Below are 26,268 nucleotides of genomic sequence, written 5' to 3' on the forward strand. Positions count from 1 at the left end.
GACCGGTGGGGGCGGTCAAAATTCTAGGCGCGTTTTGAGCTCCAGAGTCGCTGAATGGGGACTCGAACCGCACGTGTGACCCCCACCAATGGATTATTCGTTCGGAGAGCAATCCATTGGTGGGGTCACGCGTTGGGTTCGTGTCCCATTTAGCGACTCCGGAGCTCAAAACGCATCCGGGATTCCGACCGCCTCCACCGGTCTTCTGGCCCACTGTGCGCCGTGCCCGCGCAGGTTTCCCCCCAAAGGCGTGGAGCACGGCAGGACACGAAAAAAATAAACGAGAAGGAGAGAGAAACGAAAAACAGAAACAACACTTCGTCGTGTCAGGACAAGGAGTGCCTGGTGCGGCCTGGTGCATGCGCAGCAGTCGCAGGTGTTGTTGTTGTTGTTGTTGTTGTTGTTGTTGTTGTTTTGAAACCATTATTAGTTGCTTTGGTGGCCGCGGCAGCAGGGTGCATCCTCCTTCACCGCGCTGCACCGCTGCATCACCCCGATGCACCGCCCCGCCCCGCCACGCCCCGCCACGCCAAGCATGCCCTCGCCCCGGTGCAGCAGTGTTTGCTTTGTTGAGGGGTACATAATGCGCAGTGCACGCCGGAGACTGCTCGACAGACAAGCGTGCATCGAGGGCGCGTGCCACGCGCGAGTGTGTGCGTGGGAAGCGGAGTGTGTGTGTGTGTGTGTGTGTGTGTGTGTGTGTGTGTGTGTGTGTGTGTGTGTGCGCGCGCGCGTGGGAAAGCGTAGTGTGTGTTGGTAGCGCGGCAGCGAACAGGGTACTCCGTAGAGTACGGCTCCCTGCAGAGGCTTCGCTTCACACTTCTGCTGACGCCCGGTGTCTTACCTACGCAGCGCAAGGAGGCCATAGAGAAGGAGCTCTGCAGGGGGGCAGAAGAGAGGGGTAGGAGGAGAGGGGGATGCATACAGTGTGGTCGCGGCTAGTCGCCGGCAGCCAAGTGATCGCCGATTACCATGCCGCGTGGCAACCCGACAGCCCATGCGGTGGCCGGCGGGCGGGAGGCGGCAACCCTACAGCCCACGGATGGGCGGTAGGCGGCAACCCTACCGAAATGAGTGCGGAATGCGGTGGCCCGGCGCGGCGGTGGAACGGAGAACAGGGCGGCAGGGCCAGGGCAGGTTCACTCGGCCATTCGGATCGGCATCGGCCACCTCCATTGTTTAGTTTGGGCGGACGGGACGCTTTTGAGCTGTCCATTTCACTCCTGGGCCGCTGGCTTGCCCGGCCTGCCCGGCGCCCTGCCCGCCCTATCTCACCCCATTCTGTCCCCTCGGCGTCCTGGGCGCCGCCCCGCACCGCCCCGCACCGCGCGAGCTGTGACCCGAGAGGATTCTCAGTTCTAAGGTTTCCCTTGACAATCCAGTCCCCCGGCCCTGCCAACCCCGCGCCACCCCCTCTCCATACATCTCTGTCCATCCGGCGTCCCCGGCGTCCCGCCCCGCATAAGACGTTAGACTTTCGGCCCGGCGGCGCGGCCGCTCTATTTTCGCGGCAACCGCGTCACTGCAGGGCAGGCTAGGCTTGGAGGGCCGCGGAGGCCGCCCGGCCGCCCGGCCCGATCCGCGCGCTTTTTAGCGTCGTCCATCAAACGTCTGCAAACTCGTTTTTACGGCCGCGCCCGCCCGACTGCTGCGCTGCGGGGTCTCTCTCTCTCTCTCTCTCTCTCTCTCTCTCTCTCTCTCTCTCTCTCTCTCTCTCTCTCTCTCTCTCTCTCTCTCTCTCCACCGTGGCTGGCCGCATTATCTGTCAGATCAACTCGGAAGGGGTTCGGCGGGCCTGGCGGGCCGCACTGGGGCCATATCGAGATGGTAGAATGAGCGCCCCGCCTCGCCCCGCCTCGCCCCGCCTCGCGCGCAGCCGCCCTGTTGCTGGGTTCGAAAGACGCCCTTGGATTAGCCTAATCTGCGATGAATGAACCCGCCGCCGGCTGCGCGGGGCGGGGCATCCCTTCCACGCGACAATATTCGAGGCAGCAGGACGGAGTAAATGGTCGAGGCGCCCCATGTCCCTTCCGAGTTGATGCCCCTGCACAGGTTGCCGCCCGCACCCCGCCCCGCCCCGCCCCCGTACACACAGCGCGCAAGCCCCTGCCCTAATCTCCTTATTAGCGACTGCCAGTCCCCGCTCCCCGGGCTAGACCTAGGGCACCGAAAGGGTTGCTGGCCCGGGACGGCGGCGAGGGGGCGGGGCGGGGCGGGGCTGGACGGTCTCGGGAGTGAAGGAAGTGCCGGGAGTGCTGAGGAGCAGGTGGGACAGGGGAAGTGGGACAGGTCGGCCAACCGAAAAAAGAAAAAAACAGGAGGAAAAGGTGCGGGATGCGAGGGAAGGGACGTGAAAATCGCAATGGCGAAGGAAGTGAACAGTCGTCTGCACCACTGAAACATTTCGCGCCAGGATTTTGAACCGACCTGTCGTTTTGTAATCCCCGGCTGCTTTCCGGTTGACGCGCTTGTGAGCCGCGGTCTCCTCCGCGCGATAAAACACACAGTCGCGCAGACACGTTTGTGACTCGTGCCTACATCGCAATCCGAACACTCGCGGTCGTCACATGTCCACAACTCGCGCAGGCACTTTAACACCTGCCTCGTTGGCTGTAATCCGCGCTTCCTCGACGCCGCGCGTTCTCGCGTGAGGGAACCCACGTACCGGCGAGTGATGGTGCGATCTCGACCGCCCGGAACCGCGCCGCACAAGCGACTGGGCGGCAGCAGCGGCAGGCGGAGGGAAGGCCGCCCGCCGCACCGCGCCGCACCGACGGGGTGGCGCGCGGCGGCACTACCCCGCGCGTCGCGGAGCCTTCCGCACCTTGCCCCGCCTGCACTGCACAGCCGGCACAGCCCTGCAGCGGCGGCACTACCCCGCGCGTCGCGGAGCCTTCCGCACCTTGCCCCGCCTGCACTGCACAGCCGGCACGGCCCTGCAGCGGCGGCACTACCCCGCGCTGCGAGGAACCGCACGGCAGAAACGGTTCCTGGTTTCCCCGGGCAGCCTTTAGTAAAAACAGAAGCGACTTCCAGAGGGTTCCCGGAAAAAACTACGAACCGATATTGCGAGCGGATCACGTCAGCCAGCACGCAAACCCTATCGTTTTGGACGGACGAGTTTCGTAGAAAACCGCATTCGCGTCCACTTGTGGCATTTTTCCATTTTACCGGAATGGAATGGAAAAGAATGGAACAGAATAGAACAATGAAAATATAAGGAAACGTGTTTGAAAAAGGATGAAGTCACATTTTGCGGTGAACCGCCCGCGGGGTAGGCGTCAGCCTGGCGTCAGCAGGGTTGGCGCGCTCCGGCGTGGAGACGGTTGCCTACCCGGCTGGTGGCAGGCGGCGGCGTCACGGAGCGTGACACTGCGGCGGGGTCAGTCAGACGTCATCACAGATCGCTTCTTTTTCCTCTTTTTCTTTTCAGAGAGAGAGAGAGAGAGAGAGAGAGAGAGAGAGAGACGCATACACGCACGCGTGGTACAGAGAGAGAATAGTGGTGAGAGAGATAGGTTGGAGAATGGGGTCGAAAGGAGTGATAGAGAGATAGAGAGAGAGGGGGGAAGCAGCAGGAGAGAGAGAAGAGGGGGGAATCTGGGCCTCCCTGGCCTCGCGTCGTAACTTAACGCAATTTAGCGGCCAAACCCGATGGCGCCATCCATTCGCCGACCAATTACCGGTCTGTGGATTTATTTGCTGCGCTCATACGAGCTAGAGCGTCCACCTACTGGGGCCTCTGCCCAAAGCCCCCCCCCCCTCTTTTACCTCTCACCGATTGTAATCTCTCCCAACTGTACGTCACCAATTTAGCTGGGGGAGCTTGGAAAGTGCATCGAACACGTGGATACGTGGACACGCGGATCAATCAGTCACTATGCTGCTGCAGAGTTTGCTTCACTCCACACTCTCAGCGACTTAAGTCTCTCCCTTCACGAACAAACAGCTTCCACTGGCTTAGCGGTGGTAACAAACCAATTTTCGTAAGTTCTATAAAGGGTAAAATGTTGCGTGAAACGACCAACCACCAACCGCCACCACCGCCCTCGTCTCGTGACGTTTGGTAATCCCTCGACAGACTCTTGTGACGTCTTGCTGTTGTTGTTTTCGTTTTCCCCCGATTCGACGGCGGCAAGCAGGTCGTGGCTGCCTGTGGCGCGGTGTAGGGCGTGTAGTGGGTGTGGGGGGCGGTGTGTGGTGGGGGTTGGAGGGGCTGCAGGGGGTGCAGGGTACGGGGTGATGGCCGGAGTCGTGCTGGCCGGATGCGGTGTCAGATAGAGGTGATTTGTCATGCGCAGATAAGACGAGGAGCGCCACTGGCTGCAGCACGGCAGCACGCTCCATGCGGTCACGCCGTGCCGTGCCTCGCCATGCCGTGCCGCGCCCCGCCGTGCCGTGCCGTGCCGCACCGTGCCGTGCCCTGCAGAGCTTGTGCAGTTGCGGAGTTAAGCCCCTGTACGCTGCACAATCTGCTGGGGCACGCGCCGGCACGCCCGCAACGTGCAAGATGAAATATCCGAGACGACCGAGAAAACGAGATCAGAATTACTTTTGCATGGACGAGTGACGACAAGTGGAGCGGCGGTCAGAAAATTCGTGTGGTTCTCTGTGTTGCGTCAGCATAAACTTTACATCTCTCTGCCATTGACGAAGTCGGTTACGCGTGATTAGGCATGGCCGACATTTCTTGATATAAATTTTGAAAACTGCGTCCCTCAGCGAGCGTTTGGCCTGTGCTTGGGCTTCCCTAACTTCATTTCCCGCCAGTACAGTCGAGTTAGAGAGCCTCGACAGTCCCTTTCGAGAGCTCGAACCAAATCTCTACTGCGCAGAAGTCGACGAGTCGACGTAAACAGCTGACGACAGTGACGGCGACAAAGGTCAACAACAACAGACTCTACTGTTATTTGTCTGATGAACCCCATGTCTGGCCGTAACAACATTTTATTTGTGCTCTTTTATACTTCATAAACGCTCTCTTGACATTTTATAGCTCGTATATATGTACATAGTACAATGGACTCCATATACGTAAGTATTATAAACAAAACTCTAGGTTAAGGTTCTTTTGTTTGGGATCTTAAAACGTCTTAAAACTCCGTTGAAAGCCACCAATCAATCACACTGAACCAATTTTATTGCTGGAGCTCTTCCTATTTTCATTAAACTACGTATTGCCTGCCTCAAGTGGTCCAAATTCCTTCAAGACATGGTGGACCAAGTGGTTTTCTTTTGTCAAGCAATTTACCTGAGTCTTTGGGATTTTTTTACAGCCAATCTTACATGCCACCACAAGGGGGCTGCGTGATAGCCTGCAAGGAGCCACAGTTCTATTTACCCTAGATAAAAATATTCAGGAGAGAGAAAATCAACTAAGACAACATACTCCTCGAAGACACCGAGATACTCAGTAAGTTGGCTTGCCCTAAATAATAATAAAATAATAAGTGTACTGGTATGGTGTTCAATTTGTCTGTTCGAGTTTGGAATAGCCCTTTAGAAAAATGAAATTATTTTCCTTTAGCCAAGTACACAAGTGTGCATTTCCTGTTAAACCTTTCCAAAATCCTTTAATAAATTTGCTTATTTTTTTTAAAATTTGCCATCATGCCAAACTTTCAGCAAAAAATCATCTTATCTTTCATTTTACAGACAACCAAGTGTGATAAAAAGAATGATGCAGTGCTGTGGTCTGAATGGTGGCCTGTTCTGGCTGAGCATGTTTTTATTTGAGTATGGACTTTTACCAACCCTAAGCATGCTGCTCACTCTCTTGTTTGGATCTGAGTCAGGAACTGGCCAGTTGGTTTGGTCGTGGTTGCAGCCTGCATTGTCCTGTATATTTGGTGCCATTTGGGTGGTCCCTTTGTTCCTACTAAGTAAATTCATCAATAATCTGTGGTTCCAGGTTTGTATTGTGTCATTTCCTCATAACAGTTTGAGTATTCTATAATCCTCTGGTGCCCATCATCTGTTGATCTATATTTGCAGGATATTGCCAATTCAGCGTATCGGTACAGCCGTGGAAGACCAGTTATGCTAAGTAACTTTAGCAAATTAATAGCTGACTTTTTATTCAGTATTCTTGTTCAAACTTTGTTTCTTATTCAGGTACAAATCAAATTTCTCCAACTGCAGTTTCTGTACCTACTAATTTTTGTTCTGCATTGTTAGTAATTTCTTCACTCTTTCTGCTCTCCAAACAGAGCTATCTGGTCAGTCTTCTACCATTGGCCGTTCTTGGGAAAGCATTTGCATTGCTGCACACTTGCCTCCTCTACTCTTTGTATTCTTTTGAATACAAATGGATCAACATGGGTTGGGAGCTGCATCATCGCTTGACATTTATCGAATCCAACTGGCCCTACTTTATTGGATTTGGTCTGCCTCTAACAGTTCTCACGAATCTAGCTAATTCATATTTTGTGAGGTAAATGTCATGAGTTTGCTCTACTCCCAGAATTTGTAGCTGTCATTCTAATTGAGTTTTTATAAATTTACAGTGGATGCGTGTTTTCAATTCTGTTTCCTCTCTTTATTATAAGTGGAAATGAGGCTTCACCAGAAACAGGAGCATGGTATGTATTGCCACTTCAACCAAAAGAAAATTGTTCACTGAAAAAAAGTGTGCTCATCTTTGATAAGAAAACTAAGACTGCATTCTGTTTCTGCTGTTTCAGTACTTTTCCATTACAACTGTTTTCTCCTGTGATAGCAATATCAAATGCCATTTTCAATCGATCCATTGGCTCTGCCAGCTCAAGACGATAAGAAGTTTTTTCTTTTAGATATCTTTTTAAGTTCTGGAAATTAATTATGCAAAATATTGGTGCCGGTGTTAAGTGCTTTATCATCAGAAGGTTTGTGAACAAATTTTGAAATGTCTTTGGTAAAGTTCTATTTTATTTGTTTTTAATGTAAAATTTAATCAAACAAATTTTCTAATTATGTATGGTGCTATTAGATACTAATCTATCTGCCTGTTTTGCCAATCGAATCTATTTGACTACTTCTTTCTAGCTGTTAAGTCATGACCTGTTCTTCTTGTCTACCTCTCAGGAAATAACAATCTGTTCGGCAAACAGGCAATGTATTTTCACTTTGTTTCTTTTTCTCGAGTTCAGTGTGGTATTTCTGTAGTATTCATTTTCAGATAAGCTTTTCAAAATGTAATTTAACTAGTTGGGTGTGGTGTGGTATGTGCCCGGTGGGTACCATACTCCTGCAAATGGGATGTTGCCACTTTCTGGTTATGCCACCCTCTATGATTTAAAATACTTGCTTGTGTTTTTAATTTTGTGGCTGTCTCTGTTCTATGTGCCTTATTAAGCATTGTCGCATTGTTTATTAACACAGATATTATTTTACCTGAAGTCCTACTGTTGAAAAATTGCTTTCATGTTTGCCGAATGAGCATATCAATTTATAAAGTAACCACTTTGTTTTTCATTCAATGTCAATGGTAATTTATACTGTTTAGTTATGTATTATAATGCCTTTATGGCAAGTCATAATTTAAAATTGGTCTAGGAAATACTGGCCAGTAAAAAGTTATTAGTATGCCTTTTTTTTTCTAAGAATAAACTCTATAATCATGAAAAAAAATTTCATTTGTGATGATGGGTTTTTGAATTTTGTATTTTATGTAAGTGATCGACTTTTGAATTTTTCGACTGTTTTGTAAAATGTTGGAGCTCGACAAAAAATTGGTTTTACACAGATTACAAAGCATCTGGCTGTGATTGACTTAAGCTCTCATGAATGTAAGTTTACTTTCTAAGGACTGTGCTTGTCTCAGCTTATTTTACCGTCAAGTATGTTGGTTTGCTTGTATGATGTTCGTGTAAGAACTAATGTCTCAATTAGCTGAAAACTGACTGTGTTTGAGTCTGATATGTGAGGCGTATCATGGCAAGGATTTCAAATGTAACATGTATTTGGCAAACCTCTGCTATATGTCAGCTCCAAAGTAGTCCTTATGAGGATCCTGTGAGGACTAGCGACTTTCGAGGAGGAGAAGTGGTGGACTGTGTTTACAAACGTCCAGACCCTCTTCCTAAAAAACGAATAAAGCCTGTGAAAATTACTATGTTCCATTTCTCCTCCTTTATGCCCCGACGACTTCAAAAAGCGCTATCAGCACTCTGTTCGCGTTCTTGCCGGTTCTGGCTGGGCGGCGCTACTCCGCGCTCGAGAGACTCCTGAGGGCAGAGACCTGGCGACGTCCTATTCCTCCCCGGAGCGGCGTGCCCGCACCTCGCCCGACGAGTGAGGCAGAAAAGCAGGAGGGAGAGAAAAGGGCAGCGGACCTATCTCATGATCCGCGAAGGAATGTTATGAGTTTTCAACGAAACCTAAACAATGGCAAAGATTGACTAGGAATCTCGTCAATTGCTGTGGTGTTTAGACATTTTCATATTGAGGCTGTCAAAGCCGAATCTGTGGACAGTTTCTTGCGGACTATTCCAGGAGCCAGAAGCAATCGAATCGGGATTGTCGTCTTGTCGGAGTATTTCACGGTACGCATTTTGTATCCTTGTGATTTTGCGGTTTAGGCGGAGAAGCTTGCCCCTCAAACTGTCTCTGCCAACACCGCTGACGTTTTCCCTGTTATTTCAGCTCTAGTTTTCGCTATCTTTTCTTCTTTGTCATTACCTGCAACCTATTCGTCTCTTGTAGGTTAAAGTGACCTAAAATAGTACTAGCTTTGTATAATTATTCGTAGTGCTCTTGTCTCGGATTAGTGGCGATCTGGACGTGGTGAACTGAATCTATCATCGAGAAACTTAATTTCGAAATGTTTCGTTGAATAGCACTCGGAACTTCTATCATTCAGGTTATGTTTGTCAACAGAACTTGACATTGTTTTGCATATATGTTCCTGTTTTGAAGTGTTGACAAATACTTTCTTCATAGAATATTTTTTCTTGAATTAAATCTCCATGGAAATGGCTCATAGATGGAATTTTACTGGCTTTCATTACTAACTAATATATTTTTTCTTAATTGGCACCTAATTATGGGAGGCATCCTGAGTGTGACCATCTGCCATTTCTAATTTCACTCACTTAATTTTCTCCCAGTGTTTGCCAAATAGTTTTTAATTTCTACATTTGTCTCGGAATCTGCTCTCATTTACTAGTACCATCACTCGTTATCTTATAATAATACTGTTTAAATGAACCCTATTGGTGGTGTATTGTAGTGAAGTGTGGGGGAACTTTAAGTTTGTAAATGTTTTATGTTGTTTTTTAGTATTTTGGTTGCTGTGGGAAATGGTTCTCTTTTTATTTAATATAGCTTTGCACTTGCATTATTTGTGATGATGGGATCAGAGAGGTAACGACATATCTCAATCACGCCTACAATATCTGTCTCTCTCAAGAAAGTCACTGAAACCCCAAATGAAACTGGCTCCAAAGACACGAGGAGGCTTGATTGGTGGGGGTGGGAAAAGAAACCAGGGCGTTTGCTGTTGTTGGAGGACCTTCCACCTTTGAGCGCGGTTCCTTTATCCCCGTGTGGCCGTGTGGCACAGTGTGTGGCACAGGGCCCTGGCTGCGAGCTGCAGCCTGCCGGATTCAGAGAGTCGTTTCCGTCTCCCTGTCTCGCCCGCACCTGCCGTCTGATTCCGAGCACTGCTTTCGTCGCTCTGTCTCTCTCGCACTCGTGGGGCGGTCCGTAGGGGTGCGAGAGAGACAGAGCGACGAAGCAGTGTTCGGAATCAGACGGCTGTAGGGGACGCCCCATGAGTGCGGGAGAGACAGAGCGGCGAAAACGACTCTCGGAATCAGTCTGCTGGGCCCCGAGCAAGGGGTAGGGCAAGGGCGGGGCCGGGGGCGGGGGCGGGTCCCAAACGTGGCCGGCATTTGGAATAGGCCCTCCGCTCCGCGCGAAGCACCGCGCGGGGTGGCCGATGTGCCGTGCTGCTGGCGCTGCTGGCGTCGCCGACGTAGGAAAGGGTGGGGCGCAAATCACCGCACCGGCCTCCAGGACTCCAGGACGGCACGCTGGCTCTGGCGTGCACGGCTCTGCTGCTGCCAGGCTGTTTCGGATACGGATAGGCCCCATGAATGGGCTAGCCGGCTGGCAAGCTGACTGATTCCGAGAGTCGTTTTCATCGCTGTCTCTCTCGCACTATGCGGGACACCCCACGAGTGCGAGAGAGACAGAGGGACGAAATGGTCTCTCGGAATCTGTCTGCAGCGCGAGTAGCGCCTCTCGGGCCGTACGCTGCTATGCCACCATGTCGCCGGCGCCGGCGATCCTGAGTGTCCCGCTGCAGCGTCCTGGGTACCGATCAGTCCGTTGAGAGTGGCGCGTGTGTGTCCGCTGTGTCCAGCAGCCCTCGGCCGCCGTCACACGGTCACCGCCCATTCAACAAGTACAAGGGCACGGGGCCCACGGGGCACGCCGCCGGATGCCGTGTCTACCCTTCACCCTTCCTAGGCACCCCTTGCCAGAAGGTCGCTGTCTGCGAGAGCTCTCGCCCTCCATTGGTCGTCCCGTATAAGTGCGAGAGAGACCGAGCGACGAAACGATGGGTGGCCCCACGGCCTGCCCGGGAGGAATGATCGGCGTGGTGCGGGGTGGGCGCCTGCACTGTAGGCCTGTTCCAAGCCGCGTTTTGTCGCTGTCTCTCTCGCACCCATGCTGGAGGCCCTATGGGAGCGAGAGAGCGAAGAAAGCACGGTGCGGTCGAGGCGTTTTCCGCCTTCCTAGTTCACCTCCCCGACCTCGTCAACTCGTGTCGACTGCGCGTTGCACTACACAACTTTGGAAGTGGCCCCACCCCTGCCCTCCCCTCGCCCGGAGAGCGAGCGGAGTGCCTCGTGCGCCGACCAGTCGTGTGTCTCCGCGTCATCCCCCCCCCCTTTCCCTTTTTTCCCTTCTCGGGCTTTCTCTCAGCGGCTCACCCGCACCCGCCACCCGCAACCCACCCTCTGTCTCCGGCTTGCTGTAGCTCCAGCGGCTGGGAGGGCCTCTGCGCCGCTCTGCGCCGGCCGGCAGCGCCGGCAGCGCCGCGAGCTCTTTGGCCGCGGAGGGCAGGCCGGCCCACCCGCACCCGGCCACCGCCAGCACCGCCAGCACGCACTTCGCGCAGCCAGGCCCGCCGGGCCGCCCACCCCCTGCGCTACGCCGTGGCTACGCCCAGCTATGCCCGGCCCAGCCGCCCGGCCAAGCCCTGGCAGGCACGCTGTGCCACGATCAATACAAAGCGTCACCCAGCGAACGCGGAGTAGCGCGGTGTGGCGTCGCGCGGCGGGGCGGCGCGGAAGGGGCTGGGCAGCGCGGCGGGGCGCGGCGGGGCGCGGCGGCTGGGGGTTGATTGATTGAGCCGCGCAGTACCGCCGTACCGCGGAAGGCTGTGCTCTGCTGGACGGGGCAGGCTGGGGATGCTCCCCTCCCCCTCCCCTCATCGCGGGGAGGACCGGACTGGGCGGGGCCCCGGCGTCGGGCCCGTCGGGCCTCGGACTGGACTCACCTCTGCGCGTCAATGCTGACCTCCACGATGAGCCCCAACCCCTTTCTCCGCCTTTCTCCCCTTCCTGTCCTTCCCCGCCGGCCCTCAGCGTGCTCCGGGAAACGCGGCCCGAGAAATGAAGGAGCCGAGTCCTTAATCAAGGGACTTGCAGGATGATTCCGAACAGTGCTTCGTCTCGCTGTCCCTCTCGCACCCATGGAGCGCTGGATCGGTTCGCCACCCGAGATTCGCCCCCTTCCCCGCCCAGGCCGAATTCCCGTCTTGAAACGGGAGCCGGAAGTAGGAAAGGCACAGGTACTCGGTGGCGGCGCGGCCTTGAGGGGTGACGGGGCGGTCGCCCGGCCCGGCCCGGCCTCTGTGTGTGCGTGGGCTAAGGACTTTCCCTGCGGAGACCTCTGCCGGCCCTGCCTTCACGGCGTCCTCGCGGTCCTCACGCCTCACTCGCCAATTGCCCCGCGTTCAATTATTCCGAGTCCGCCGCGAGGTCTCCGCGCTTCGATTGGTCGATGAGGACGGCGTCCTGGACGGGGCTACGCGGCTACGCGGCCAGAGAGAGACAGGGAGAGAGGGACGGGGTGAGGTGAAAGGACGGCACTCCGTGCGCCGCTTGGGCCGCGAGAGGAAGAGAGGAAGGGAGCTCGCCGACGGGGAAGTGGGGTCGCGGCCGGGGCCGGGCCTGAAGTAACGAGTGCGAGAGAGACGGAAAGATCGCGCAGCGAGAAGGCGCACGGCTGCCAACCCCGCGAACTCATAAATAAGACTAGTCCCCGCCGCAAGTGCTCGGCGTTTTGTTGAGTTTACGTCAATTTCGAGTAGGTTGCTCGCTGTTATCTTCAAAGTTGATGGCCGCTCTTTTTTAGAGAGCCCCTGGTAGACGAGGAAACGTCTGCCGATAGTGACGTTTTGATTGTTTTTCGGAGGTCCGCAATGTTGGTGACAGTGTGAAAAAATTTAGGCAGAAGTCGACACTTATTTGTGATGCATTTAGTCTTATGTTGTTTCTTTGGTTAGAAATTGGGTTTATGCGTGCGTGGGGTGGTGTGTGCGTGACTCGGAGTTGGTGTTTGACGCGACCCGCGTCCCTGGCTGCGCCGTGAGGACTGGAAGAGAGGCGTAACTGCGAGTCCGAGTCTAAGCACACCGGGTAGGCCTATCAACGCGACGCACTGTTCCCTGGGGGCTCTTTTTAGCTCTGCTGTTTGTTCCGCCGACTTTTGCGACTTGTGGGCATTCAATAATGTGAAACGGAAGAAAATTGACTTTATTTTATTTCGCCTCTCTCCTGACTAGAGCTAACCTGCCGATCTGCTTACATCGGTATTCTTCTTTTGACTGACTTGCTCCTCTGGGTATTCATCACCTAGTTTCTGGATTTCTTTTGCGTTCGTTTCAATGTTTTCATTGGAATTATCGTTTGGTTATGATTTTTATCTGGGTTATTATGGTTTCGGGCGTGCCATGTTTGTTTTTAGGGCGGTAATTTCAAGTTTTGGGGGACCAACCTTAAAATTAAATCACAGAATGCTCTGTAGTACGACTTGTTTAGTCCATTTCTTACTTACATTGCAGGTTTTTTTCACCCTTAATGGCTAAGGAATCTCTATATTGTCTGTTCTATCTGCAATGTGTTCATTCTTATCCAGCCAATATTTGAAATAATATCAGTTTTTGCTCAGAATGTCACTCTTAGGACTAGTTGTTTTTCTTTCACAACGTTTGTTTACTGTGTAGGATTTTACTCATAATATGAGCAAGTAGTATGTGGACTCAATGTTGCAATGTGTTGTGTTACAGGTCATGTGAAAATTAGTATGGGTCCTTTGGAGTTGTGGCAGTGTTGGTCACCTTTCGGGACCCCTGCCTAAAGTCTCAGTATAAATATTTTCATACCATGGATCCATTTGTACCATCTCGTATTGGAGATGTAACCATTCAGAGGGTGTCCTCCCGAAATAACTCGTCCGAGGAGCCAAAAGATGAACTTCCCTCTGAAGGAAGTGCGGCCACCATGGAAAACTTGCCTGGTAGGGCTACTTTTTATTATATTTTTTCTTTTATTGTGTGTTTGTTTTAGCATATTTTTTATTTTGAAAAAGATGGGTTTTTAAATTTTATGATATTTGAATTTTCTTGTTGCAGTTTCCCCCAAAGATGAACTTGTTGAAAATGAAACAGTGAAGTCTCCAAAGGCTGCATCTCCAGATCAGATTGTCAAGGCTGAAAAGCCTTCTAATGAAGCTGAAAATGGAATGGAGGCATCAGAGAAAAGTGATGATGCCTCAGAGAAAAAAGATGGTATCCAGAATGAAGTGGCTGTCATTGAAGATCAGAAATCCTCAGAAGAAGCTGAACCTGCTGTGGAACCCAAAGCCGAAACGATTGAGAATGAAAATTATGAGGCAGGACGGGAGGAATTTGAGGGCGAACAAGTGGATGAAGAAGGTGACGTTGATGACGATGAAGGGCCCATGGATGCATCACAGTTTCTTGAAATGGCCCAAGCTGAGGACGAAGATGAAAATGAAATGGCATTTGATAAGACAGGTGAAGACTTTTTGAAAGAAGAACCACAAGAAAATGAAGATGATTTAGGTAACGAACCAATCCGAAAGAAAAAGAGAAAAGCAAATGTCAGCCCATCTGATGTTAAACAGGAGGCACCTGACGAGGATGAGGGCATGGATGAAGATGTTAATGGTGCCATGGAGGATGGTGATTATGCAGCTGGTGAGAGTGGTGATGATTTTGATGAAGGAGATGATTTGGCCGAGGGAAATTATGAAGATGAAGATGAAAGAAATGAAAACAGTGGCATGAAATCAATTAAATCTGAACCAGAGGATACATCTAGTAAGAAACCAGAAGAAGAAGGTGATGATGAAGGGAATGAGACAAAGGATGATGTCAAGAAAAAACTAAGGTCGAGGCAGAAGAGAAAAGTCCTTGTTGAGGAAGATACAGATGAAAGTGAGGAAGAAAGAAAAAAGAAGCGCAAGAAAAGAAAGAAAAAAGGAGGTAATACTGTTTCTAGGTTGCACTGCCCTTTTGTTGGTTACTTATCATGTGAACATTCTGAGACATCTACTGTATTTGAAGATTGCATCTGATTGCATGTGTCCTTTATTAATTTCAGAAGATGGCGAAACATCAGAGGAGACTGAAAGTGAAGATGATGGATCTGGTAAAAAGAAGAAGAAGAAAAAGAAAAAGAAACCTGGCAAGAAATCAAAAAAGAAAGATGATGATGATGAGTGAGTAGCACTGCTTTTGTTTATCGTTCAAATGTTGCTTCTGGTGTATCTAAATTGTTTTTGATTTCCAGTGGCAGTGGAGGGGAGAAAGAGGGAAAGAAATCATCTAACATGCGCCGAAATATTCGTGATGTTATGGATGAGACACAACTTGATGAAGCTACCTTGGCTGCACAGAGGCAAGAAATGGAGCGATTGCGGAGGGTGCAAGAACAGCAAAGAGTATTAAGAGAGGTTAGTATCTCAATAATAATAATAAATTGGTTTGAGATTGTACTTTAAATACTTGGCAAGAACAATAATCAATAACCACAATTGTGTCACAATTTATTTCAGATGGCAATTCAAAGACAACAGCAGCAAAGAGCTGACAGGGTCATGTCTCTTTTACAAGGAAAAACTTCTCTTCTGAAGCAAGTGTCTGTTGGACCAGCTCAGGCCAGTAAAAGTGGTACATCCGCCACGTCCCCTAACACAGTTGTTGTGAAGGTTGGCTCAGGAGCTACAGCGCAATCAAACAAGAAGGTGTGTTATTCAGGAAAATATAAGTTGTTTTCATGGCCTCCGAAGCCCTAACTTTCATCTCAAGGACAGCTTAGTTTTTAAAAATAATTTGGTTTCATCTCTCCCTTTTTCAGGTGCTAGAACTTTTAAAAGTGCCAAAGGACTCTCAAGATGATATGAAACCTTCTGTTACAAAAACTTTGATATCTAAACCTATCCAAGGCACTACCATGATGACCCCATCAGTCTCCATTGCACCTGTGCGACCTAGTGGAAGTGGTCAGAGACCTGCTTCAGCAGTGAAGCAACCATCCTTTATTCAAGCTCAAGCTTCATACAGTGCTTCAGAAGGTGAAGAAGAAGAAGAGGAGGAGGAAATCTTGGAGGACGGGGAGCTAGAAGAGGGAGAGGGAGAAGTTGATGAAGAAGGAAAAAAGAAGAAAAAAGGTTTGTTCATACTATATATTTCACAGTTTGTGTGGCACCCTTAGTTCTCCTGTGAGTGGATTTCAACCTATTGCGTTCTTTCAGATGTGGTCACGATAAGCAGCAGCAGTTCTTCAGAAGATGACTGCATTGTTTTGTCAGAACCCTCTGATGATGGAGAGGAAGAAGAGGGAGAAGACCCAACAAATTCAGGGATGCATACCAATGATTCTTTTAATGTGCCAGATGACGAAGGCAGAGTACAAGTTAATATGGGAAAGCCAGAGGGTGATCCTGACATTTTCCTGGCTCCCCACATAGCACGGCTCATAAAACCTCATCAGGTAAATTAAATTTTTTTATTATCTGTGCCTGATTTGATTTAAACATCTCTGACACTGTCTAGTGTGGACTGTTATATATATTTATTTATTTAATTTTTGTTTCAGATTGGAGGAATAAGATTTTTGTATGATAACGTTGTAGAATCGATTGAAAGATTTAGTACATCCACTGGTTTTGGTTGTATATTGGCACATTCCATGGGCTTAGGCAAAACATTGCAGGTTAGTCAAAAGGCACTCTACAAGTTAGAATTTGTTCATTCATTAATAATTTTGCTTTGTTTGTCATGTTTTCTTCTTTTCCTCTTTTTGGGGGGTGCGTGGCTCACTTTTTGACTGAAGTCTTTGTTTTGTTTTGTTCAGGTCATCACGTTTTGTGATATTTTCCTGAGGCATACTCCTGCCAAAACAGTTATGTGTATTATGCCTATCAATACTCTGCAGAATTGGCTATCAGAATTTAATATGTGGATGCCTGATGACCCTCTGGCTACTCCTCTGGCAGTTCAAGGAGAAGTGCGGCCTCGGACATTTGGTATTTTTGTTTTAAATGATTCTCACAAAACGCTTAAAGCAAGAGCAAAGGTTAGAAATTAAATCAGTTTTTTGACATCTTTTAAATCTTGTGAATCTTATAAGAATCTGTTTCAACTTTACTTGTACTTGTGCAGGTGGTAGATGACTGGACTACAAATGGAGGTGTTCTCCTGATAGGATATGAAATGTACCGTCAACTCAGTTTAAAGAAAATGTCTAAACCTAAAAAGAGTAGGAGGAAGAGACCCATATCTGATGATGAAGAACTTGATCCTGAGGAGGAAGAAAAACGCCAAAAGGAAATGTTGGAAAGTAAGTTCTTTGAAAGTAACTATGCACATGTTAAATGTGGGCTGTAGCATCTTACTTACTTTTATGTTTTTGATCCTTTTGCAGAAGTATTTGAGGCGCTGGTGAAGCCAGGCCCTGATCTTGTAATTTGTGATGAGGGTCACAGGATAAAAAATAGCCATGCCTCCATATCTTTGGCCCTGAAACAGATTAGGACTAAACGAAGAGTTGTTCTCACTGGTTACCCACTTCAGAACAATCTTCTTGAATATTGGTCAGTACTTAAAATTAAATATAGAACTTTGAAACTTCTCTAAAGATTCAAACCTTTAAAAATACCCTTTAATACAGCATTTATTTAGAAACAGTTTTATCACTTTGCAATACCATCTTCTTCCAGGTGTATGGTGGACTTTGTTCGCCCCAACTATCTTGGAACCAAGACTGAATTTTGCAATATGTTTGAGCGTCCCATTCAGAACGGACAGTGTATAGATAGTACTCCTCAAGATATTCGCTTAATGAGATATCGCGCTCATGTTTTGCACTCTCTGCTGGAGGGTTTTGTGCAGCGACGCTCACATTCAGTCTTAACAAATGCATTGCCTCAAAAGGAGGAATATGTTCTCCTGGTCCGTCTTACTCCATTCCAACGTAAACTTTATGACACTTTCATGAATGAAGTGGTTCGAACCAAAGCTGTTCCGAACCCATTGAAAGCATTTGCAGTTTGTTGCAAGGTTGGTGTGCTGAGATTGTTTTGTTCATTTATTTTATCATACCTGATTGGAAATTCACGTGTTCTTTGTTCTTGAACAGATCTGGAATCACCCTGACGTGTTGTATCAATTCTTGAAAAAGCGGGAGGGCGGAGAGGGAGTTGATCTTGACCTGGAGGAAGCAGCTGCTGCTCTTGCAGCTAACACAGTCACCGATCCCACTGGCACACCTATTGAAGAACGAAAAGCTGCCACCAAAGGACGACCACGCGGTAGTACCAATAAAAACAGGAAAAAGAAAGAAGTTTCTCCAACTAAACCAGCTGCAACTGTGTTGCCAAACACTTCAAGTCATAGTGATCATAGTAATCCTTACAACTTATCAAGCCAGTATCCCATGCATGGGCAGATGAACTCCAATTCTTCAATGATGGGATCGTACAACCCTTATAGTGGTTCTGGGCAGTCACCATACGGCTCATTCAATGCTCATCATTACAACCCAAGCAGCTCTTATGGACATGCTGGTTACTCTGGGCCGTCTGGCGCATTCAATGCTAGCTCCAGCAGCTTAGGCTTGAATGCTACTGGCCAAGGGTCCTTCAGTGGTTCGGGATCCAGTGGTTATGGTGATTCCCTCGCCAGCTCACCAGCGTCCCAAAGCAGTCAGTACGGCTCGTCATCGAGCCAATCCATGTTTAGTGGATCTTCCTCAAACAACCCGTCCTCCTCAAGCACCTCAGCGTATGGGAGCATGGGACCTCCATACTTCGGCGGCAACGGTCCTTCTGGCCAGCATTCCATGACAGACAGCTTCCCTCCAGGGTCCAACTACAACCAAAGCTGGAGCGGCAACAGCAGTTATAACTCATTCAATCAGGGCCCGTCCGGCAGCCAGGCTTTCCCTGGATCAAGCTACAGTGGCAGTGGCCAGAGCCAAGGCTCGCAAGGCGCGCCGTTCCAGGGATATGGCTCCAGCGGTTCCTCTTCTTCCTTCAACCAAAGCATGTATGGAAGCGGCTCGGCGAGTTCCAGCAGCAGTTCAACCCAGCAATTTGGGCTAATGGATCAGCAAATGTTGGACCCGGGCTTGATGGCGCCCCCAAGCCGCCCGAACCCCAATTTGAACCCAAACCTCATTCCACAGCAAAGTCCTGTGAATGCATCAGGAATGCTTCCTGGTGGTGCACCCACCAAAAATCCTGCCATGATGCCCTCAGGCATGATGGGTTCTGGCATGGGCGCTGGGATGGGAAATGCAGCGCCTGGCATGAGTGGAATGAATGAAAATATGATGGGCCATAATCCACAGAGCATGGGAATGTCATCAGGTGTTTACCAAAACCCCAACATAATGAACTTACCTAGCAACCCTCCAAACCAAACCCAGACAGGGTCTATGGCATTATCTGGTATGTCATCTACTGATGCCCCTTCAGCGGAAGATCTCCTTCATTCCTCCGATGACTTTAGAGCTTTTGATGCTTCACTTTCAAAGATGGATCCAGGAAGAGGCATGTATGATGTTAAGGATCGCAACATGTTTGATCCCTGGGGAAATTCCCATGGTCATCCTCAAGATTTTAACATCATAAACAGCCAGGATATGAAGCCTTTACAGAATTCTGGATTGAAGAAGTCCGAAAATGAGAAGTTCAGCCCAGGCCCTTCTCCTCTTGACCAATTGAAGAATGATATGGGAGATGTTAAGTTAGAGGAAAAGCCAATTGTTAAAGATGATGAACTAGGTTTAAGTAGCAAAAGTGGTGCAAGCAACCAAACTGATCAAGATACCAAAGCAGCTGATGAAGGAGACTCATGGAGAGTCGACTCCATGGAGATTGTTGATAAGGATAAGGAAGGACAAGATGACATCAAAGACAAAGAGGGAAAGGAAGATGAGGAAGAGGGTGCGTTGGGTGCTGAAGGAAAACCACTTGTTGAACCTACAGCCATAATCAAACCATCTGGTAAAGAAGACCCTGGAATCCCATATGACTGGGCAGTAGAACTGATGAAGGACTATGTGCCTGGCCTTGTGGAGAATTCTGCTAAAATGGTTCTTTTCCTCTGTATATTGGAAGAGGCACTCGCTCTCGGCGATCGCATTCTCCTATTCTCTCAATCCCTGTTTACTCTATCGCTGATTGAAGATTACCTACAGCGATCATTTATACCCGTTCCTGGGGTTTACGAAAGATGGCAGCGTAACCGTACTTACTTCCGCCTTGATGGAAGTACAGCTGCATTAGAGAGAGAGAAGCTTATAAACGAATTTAATGCAAATCCCAATGTGTTCTTATTTTTGGTGTCGACGCGTGCTGGTTCCTTGGGAATCAATTTGGTGGGTGCCAACAGAGTAATTGTATTTGATGCATCTTGGAACCCATGTCATGATACCCAGGCAGTATGTCGAGTGTATAGGTATGGACAGAAGAAACCTTGCTATGTTTATCGCTTTGTGATGGACAACTGCCTGGAGAAAAAGATTTATGACAGACAGATCAACAAGCAGGGTATGTCAGACAGAGTTGTCGATGAATGCAATCCAGATGCTCATCTTTCCATCAAAGAGGTGAGACTGCTATTTGATGAAACTTTATCACCCTGTTTTGAACTATCATGTATCTTACTTTTATCCCCTTTGTTAAAAATCACAGGTAACTAATTTATGTTGGGATGAAGAAAAGGAATCTGAGATAAAGGATCTTAGCAGCGAGAAAGATAACTATACTGACACAGCAATGCAAAAGATAGTAGAGAAACATGGAAAACTGTTAACGAAGGTATATCATGACTTTCAATTGATTTTATTTCAGTGCTGTATTTTTAGATGCAGCGATGATCAGTAATTCTGCTGAGTTCAAAAAATTAATTTTCAAAGTTTTGTTTAATTTCAGGCACCCTTCCAACACGAATCACTCTTGGTTGATAGAAAGGATAAGAAATTGTCTCAGGCAGAGAAAAGGCTGGCCAAGCGGAGCTATGAGATGGAAAAACGAGCCAACAACCGTCCTGTCTACAACTATTACAATGCCAATCAGGGCGGTCTGCAAATAAGGTATCATTCTAAACTTGAGATGAAACAAAGTTCACTGTGTCCTTTTCTGTTATTTAAAAAATTTACTTCAATGTTGGACCCGGGCTTGATGGCGCCCCCAAGCCGCCCGAACCCCAATACTTGGATGTTTTACTCTGTCTTTTGTTCTTCAGACCTGTGCAACGTGATGCTGCTGGCAACATCATAAAACCCATTGCCAGTGTACGACCCATACAATCTGAGATGAATTCTGGTCTTGGCACAGGGAATAGAAATACTAAGTGGATTCCTGCTGAAGTTTGGCAGCGACAGGGCATGTCTGCTCAAGAAATGACTTTGCCTTTGGGTAAATTTCAATCTATTAAGTTGTGTGTTTCAACAAAAACCCAAAACTTTGCATTGAATCTTATTTTGAAATTGATCTTGCAGATGTTGTCATCCCTACCAATTCTCCAGAGAGGTCTTCCATTGTTCTGAAGGCTGGCCAAAGAGTTATGGTATTGAAGAGTCCAAAGGGTATTTACATGCAATTAGAGAATGGCAAAATCATTGCAATTCGCACTGCATTTAAAAGTGCTTTAGGGGGTAATAACAAAACAGAAGGAAACAAGCCATTTGCTGCAGACAAGGAAGACCTTAAAAAAGGTTTGTTTTAAATCATATTCAGACAATGCTTTTGTTGCCTGGATCAAATATTCTTATTCTGTTGTAAATTTGAATTTCATTTACCTTTTGTCTCAGGTGTTAATGTTGGTGTGGTCAATAAGGGAAATATGAAGCTATCTAGTGGAATTCATCCTTTACGAAACAATCCCAACATCACCATAACCCCTCGAGCTGCGCCAGGTGCTGTAAGGCCTGGAATTAGGCCAATATTAAATCGTACTCCAGGAGGTCGAATGCAAACAACTGCCAATATGAGACCATGGGTTCGTCCAGGTAGGTTCTTCAGTTGACTTTGTTTGTACACCTATACAATTATTTCTTGTATCTTTTAATCTTTATCCAATCTTCTTTTGTAGGTGGAGTTGCAGGACGAGCAGTACCAATTAGGCCCGGTCAAAACATAAGGCCGGGAATACGTGGTTTAAATCCTTCTGTGACTGTAACTCCAGCGTCTGCTAAGACACGCACACTAGGACCAGTCACTATAACTCCTCGATTGGCTCCAGCTACAAACTTTCCTGGTTTGAAAACATTTGATAAAGATAAGGCAAAGACTGAATCAAAAAGTGATGGAAAATTGGAACGAAGTGAAAGGGTAGAAAGTGAAGATGGACAAAGCAGCAATAGTAGTTTGGACATTCCCTCCTCCTCATCTAGCAAAGGAAATGATTCCATTCCTCCAAAGACTGATGATAAAGGTGATAAGCTTAGAGGCGACCCTCAAGGTGGGGATCCAGACTCCAATTTTAGCAAAGCTACGGCATCAGATCTGACAAAAATTTACAATGATGGAAGTGCTGAAAATAAGTCTTCAGATGGATTTTCTGACAAACAAGGGAATTCAAGAAGCCAAGATCACTTGTTGAACAAAGCTACAGATTTGTCTAGTTCTCTCAACTCCAATGCTTCATCATTTTCAAGCAATGCTTATAATGCGGACAAAGGGTCATTCCCTGGCAGCTTCCCCACTTCGTCATCTTCAGTGAGCAAGCAGTACAATGCTAACATGCAGAGTGGAAGCATGATGACTTCTTCTAACTTTAATACACCAACAGACCTAAGTGTTGAAGACAAATCTTCTTCACATATTGAAAATCAATGGAAGAGTCCCCCAGCTCCACAAGCTTTCTCTCCCGGAGTACCTGCACCAAGTAGCAAGTCTACTTCTCAGCAAAGAAGACTCGAATCTCCTGCACTGGATGACAATTCCAACAACTCTGCCCATTCAAATATTTCCAGTAAATCCTCAACGGCACATGGATCCAGCCTGGAATCTCGAGCTCCACCTTCTGGTGAAGGTGGTGTTTCTTCTTATGTGGGAACTGACCTATCAACATCACACTCCAAAACATCGAACAAACTCTCATCTAGCAATGTCTCATCAAGCCAAAGTAGTTCTTCTAGCACAAAGTTAAACCCTTCAAGCACGTCAAGTAGTGTTCCTACTACAACTGCATCTAATTTCCCTCCTCTAGATCCTTATGCTAATCTTTATGGAAGTTATGGTGCCTATCCTGGAGCGCTTCCTACTTCCAACTACTACAACCCCTATAGCTATTCGGCTGGCTTTTTACCTGATCCAAAGACCTCGTTGAGCAACAAGAGCTCAACAGAACCAAATCCAAGTACCCCAGTTCCTTCCAGCCGTTCTAGTTCTAAGTCTACATCAAGGTCAGAAAGCAAGAAATCTTCTCATGAGTCACCTCGATCATCTCTGCCTGCTGCCTATGAGAGTCGGCAACCTTCTAGTTCAAGCAGTACAAGTGCTACTCATAGTAGTAGAAGTAGCGGTTCCTCTGCATCTACCTCAGCTGCCTCTTCTGCTGTTGGTTCGTCATCTGCTGCTTCTGACACAGCAGCGTTCTCATCAAGTTCCAGTGCAGCGGCGGCAGCGGCAGCTTACAATCCAATGATGATGTCTCCGTCCTTCAATCCCACTTCATGCCAGTATCCTCCTCCACCAAGTGCTGCAGGTTCAGCCAACCCTTTCACAGCTGCAGCAGCAGCTGCTGCAAATTATACCAATCCTTATGCTGCATCTCCATATGGCTATACACCAAATCAGTTTGACGCAATGTATAGTGCATTTCATAGACCCGAGGCAGGGCTTGACCCAACGTCACCATACCTGAGGCCCATGCCTGGCGCTGCACCTCCAGCGGGTAGTTTTTACCCACAAAATGTTTATGGAAGTCAATATGGAAGTGCACGAGATCCTTATGGACAAATTCCTCCCTACCCTGGCAGCCCTTTCATTATGCCACCAGCTCCATATGGCGGGCTTGCTTCATCTGCAACCTCAGCATCATCTACAGCCACTTCCGACCAATCAACAAGCCAGTAAAACTTACAGGTTAGTGTGTTGAGGACTATAAATGATGATGTAGAATATTTTAATAACCTTAAAGTTTTTTAATTATTTATTGTTATTTGCAGAACATGATGATGAAAACTTCGAAGGGCACTTAACTACTCAGTGGAATTTAAAATCTTCAAAGTTTTAGGTTCAAATGATCAAATTTGAATGATTGAGTGATATGTGTGTGCGTGTGTGTGCATAAATTAGGCCTGGAATGAAAGCATCTGTAGGGTTTTACAGTAGTGTAAATCAATATTTTTTTTTAAATTGTGTGCATTTTTACTGTAAATTGCAGTAGAATAAAAGAAACCCTCATCTGAATTTGGGCTATCACATGTAGACTGATAAATCAAATATCAGAATTTGTGTACAGTAGCAATAAGCTGTAAATATATGTTGTTAAGCCAACACAGTTTTTATGTCGTTTTATGTATTATAAAAGGATTAGATTTCTTTTTGTTTTGTTTAGTAAAGATATTTAATGCGGCGTGATGAGAATTTGTACAGTATTGAATGTTTACCATGGCATCATTTATTATTGCATCATTTGCTAGAATGATGTCTGTAACTTTTCGTTTTAGATAAGTGGAGAGGCTCTGTGCTTCATTTCTTTCATTGATTTAGCACTGTACTCCTAATTGTCATGTAGTTGAGTGTTACTCTACTAGTTGTGGTTTAGTTCCTTGTGTCTGATTAAGTGCGCTGGCTTTTGCCCATTGTCTCTTTCTCCATCAATTTTTACTTCACTTATTTAACTTCTAATAACTGTCTAGATAGGGTAGAAAATGTCAATGCAAAACTAGCATAATTTTGAATTTTGGTGTAAGGTTTTGGATTTTCATAAAATTTTTATGAAAGCGTATTATTTTAAACTGGAGGATAAAAGCACCTCAGTACTTTTGAGAACCTTCTCATTCGACAGAATTATCCTGTAGCCTTTGAATTTACGGCATATTGTCAAAAGCCTGTGGTTAACACACTTAGACAAATTTGGCAGTTACAATGTTGCTAGGTTGCAAGTAGCATATTTCCTGTGAATAATATTTCTTGTTAATACCATTTTAACAAAGCGGTTGACTGATTTTGATACTCCAGGGCAATTGTTTTCAGGATAACTGTTTGATTGGTTTTGTTTGTTGTATGAAAGGGTCAAATGTTACTTCTGGATTTATATTGTAGTGGAGAAGTAGACTAAGGTGTATTTTTAATTAGAGACTATTTTAGGCTGTGTTATTTACAGAAGAAAACCATTGTGCAAAATATGATTGAGCATTATTTATGTTGCAGTAGGGATAATTTTTTTTTTTTGTTGTTGTTAAGTTTCCCTGTGCCACATGATGCTACATAATGGATGTGAACAAAGTCCGAATCTGACGTTTGATTGACAGACGTTTTTGTTTGCTGTTTTTTCTGCATAGGTCCAATTTACAATGATTGCCTCTTTGTGACTCCTTTTTTTTCTTTTAAGTGTTTAGTCCTGTAAGAAGTGTCAGCCTGTTTCAGAAACTTGTTCCATCGTAGTTATGATGTGTGCATTATTATCCGCTATTGATTGCTAGTTATAATCACATTAAAATTATGACAAACCTTCCCTTCTATGGCCTGTGTTTACAAATTCTTGGCTCCAGCTATTTTCTCATTTATGTTGAGAAGGTGGATACCCATTGGAATTAAGTGTTGTTTCTAGCAAGGCCATTGTAGGGCAGGTTGATTGTGTATCCTAGAAGTGTAGTGCTTTTATCCCTATGCATTGCTAAGCATTTACAAGTATAAAGTTTGATTTTGTCTAGAACTAAGGCTCTTGTGGCCACTTCTTATTTGAAGACTGATTACTTTCTAGTAGGATTTGGATTTGTTGTGTCTATTGAGGTCTCAAGCAACATTTTAACCTTAGCTTAATTAACTCCAAATGTGTATTTTAAAAGATTATACCTCATTGTCTTTTTGAGGACTTATGTTTTCTCCTACTTATTTATTTTTTTATCAATTGGGGATACTGTTCTGTTTGAAACAGACAATAACTTGCATTAATTAATCAACAAACCTGTGTTGACCCAATATCAATCAATTTGTCTTATGCTTTTTGACTAATCTTTTTGCTGGTTACTAGTATCTGATGGCGTGTTCTGATGCAAAGACACCAGATATTGTACAAAAATGGCTTTTTTATATAAATAGTCTTAGGTAATTTGAGTTGTCAGACTTAATTTTGATGGATATTGATAAGCCAGCACACTTAGTCGCCAATACTTCCTACTTGGTTTACCATGTAAACTGCACATGTTTCATATGAAAGATGTAGTTATTGTACAAGCAGGGGTTGCTGTGTGTTTTTTTTTCTTTTTTTTTTTTTCTTTTTCTTCATTCTAATTCTACTCTTTATGCCACAATGTAAATTAATAAAGGAGCTTCTCCTGGTTATCATGTGATGTTGTAAGTAATTTTTTGACCCCACCCATTTTATGTATATGTGTACAATGCATTCATTGTTGAACTTTTTCTGTACCACAAACATTATCAAATTACTAACTTTAAAGATGATGTAACTCGTCTTTGTTGACTTGTAAAAAAATTTTTTATGAATAAATATAATATTGTCCAATTTGTGTTTGATCTGAATTCCAATCAATAAGCCAACCATTC

General features: G+C 46.8%; 2 protein-coding genes across 5 annotated transcripts; both read left to right on the forward strand.

Annotated features, from left to right (window-relative positions):
- Nucleotides 1-4,839: 4,839 nt before the first annotated feature.
- On the forward strand, nt 4,840-8,089 carry LOC117646617 (etoposide-induced protein 2.4 homolog). The gene is made up of 7 exons (XM_034387675.1): nt 4,840-5,034; nt 5,277-5,413; nt 5,656-5,911; nt 5,995-6,114; nt 6,210-6,433; nt 6,507-6,581; nt 6,684-8,089. The coding sequence occupies exons 1-7, from the start codon at nt 5,020-5,022 to the stop codon at nt 6,772-6,774; spliced, it is 918 nt and encodes a 305-aa protein (XP_034243566.1). The 5' UTR covers nt 4,840-5,019; the 3' UTR covers nt 6,775-8,089.
- A 210-nt stretch (nt 8,090-8,299) lies between these two features.
- Nucleotides 8,300-26,227, forward strand: LOC117646615. Of its 4 annotated transcripts, none has more exons than XM_034387672.1 (21): nt 8,300-8,522; nt 13,283-13,512; nt 13,628-14,503; nt 14,622-14,739; nt 14,811-14,973; nt 15,076-15,264; nt 15,378-15,690; nt 15,775-16,013; nt 16,119-16,235; nt 16,377-16,598; nt 16,685-16,862; nt 16,947-17,115; nt 17,242-17,581; nt 17,661-20,135; nt 20,221-20,346; nt 20,461-20,621; nt 20,774-20,946; nt 21,030-21,245; nt 21,342-21,539; nt 21,623-23,619; nt 23,703-26,227. In XM_034387672.1, the coding sequence occupies exons 2-20, from the start codon at nt 13,380-13,382 to the stop codon at nt 23,608-23,610; spliced, it is 8,394 nt and encodes a 2,797-aa protein (XP_034243563.1). In that variant the 5' UTR covers nt 8,300-8,522; nt 13,283-13,379; the 3' UTR covers nt 23,611-23,619; nt 23,703-26,227. The 4 variants fall into 4 exon arrangements, with proteins under 4 accessions (XP_034243563.1, XP_034243562.1, XP_034243565.1 ...); XM_034387671.1 differs by lacking the exon at nt 8,300-8,522 and adding an exon at nt 12,418-12,632; XM_034387674.1 differs by lacking the exon at nt 8,300-8,522 and adding an exon at nt 12,418-12,632 and having other exon boundaries at nt 14,625-14,739.
- The last annotated feature ends 41 nt before the right edge of the window (nt 26,228-26,268 follow it).

The sequence above is a fragment of the Thrips palmi genome, unplaced genomic scaffold, assembly GCF_012932325.1.
Source record: "Thrips palmi isolate BJ-2018 unplaced genomic scaffold, TpBJ-2018v1 HiC_scaffold_19, whole genome shotgun sequence".
Taxonomy (NCBI): Eukaryota; Metazoa; Arthropoda; class Insecta; order Thysanoptera; family Thripidae; genus Thrips; species Thrips palmi.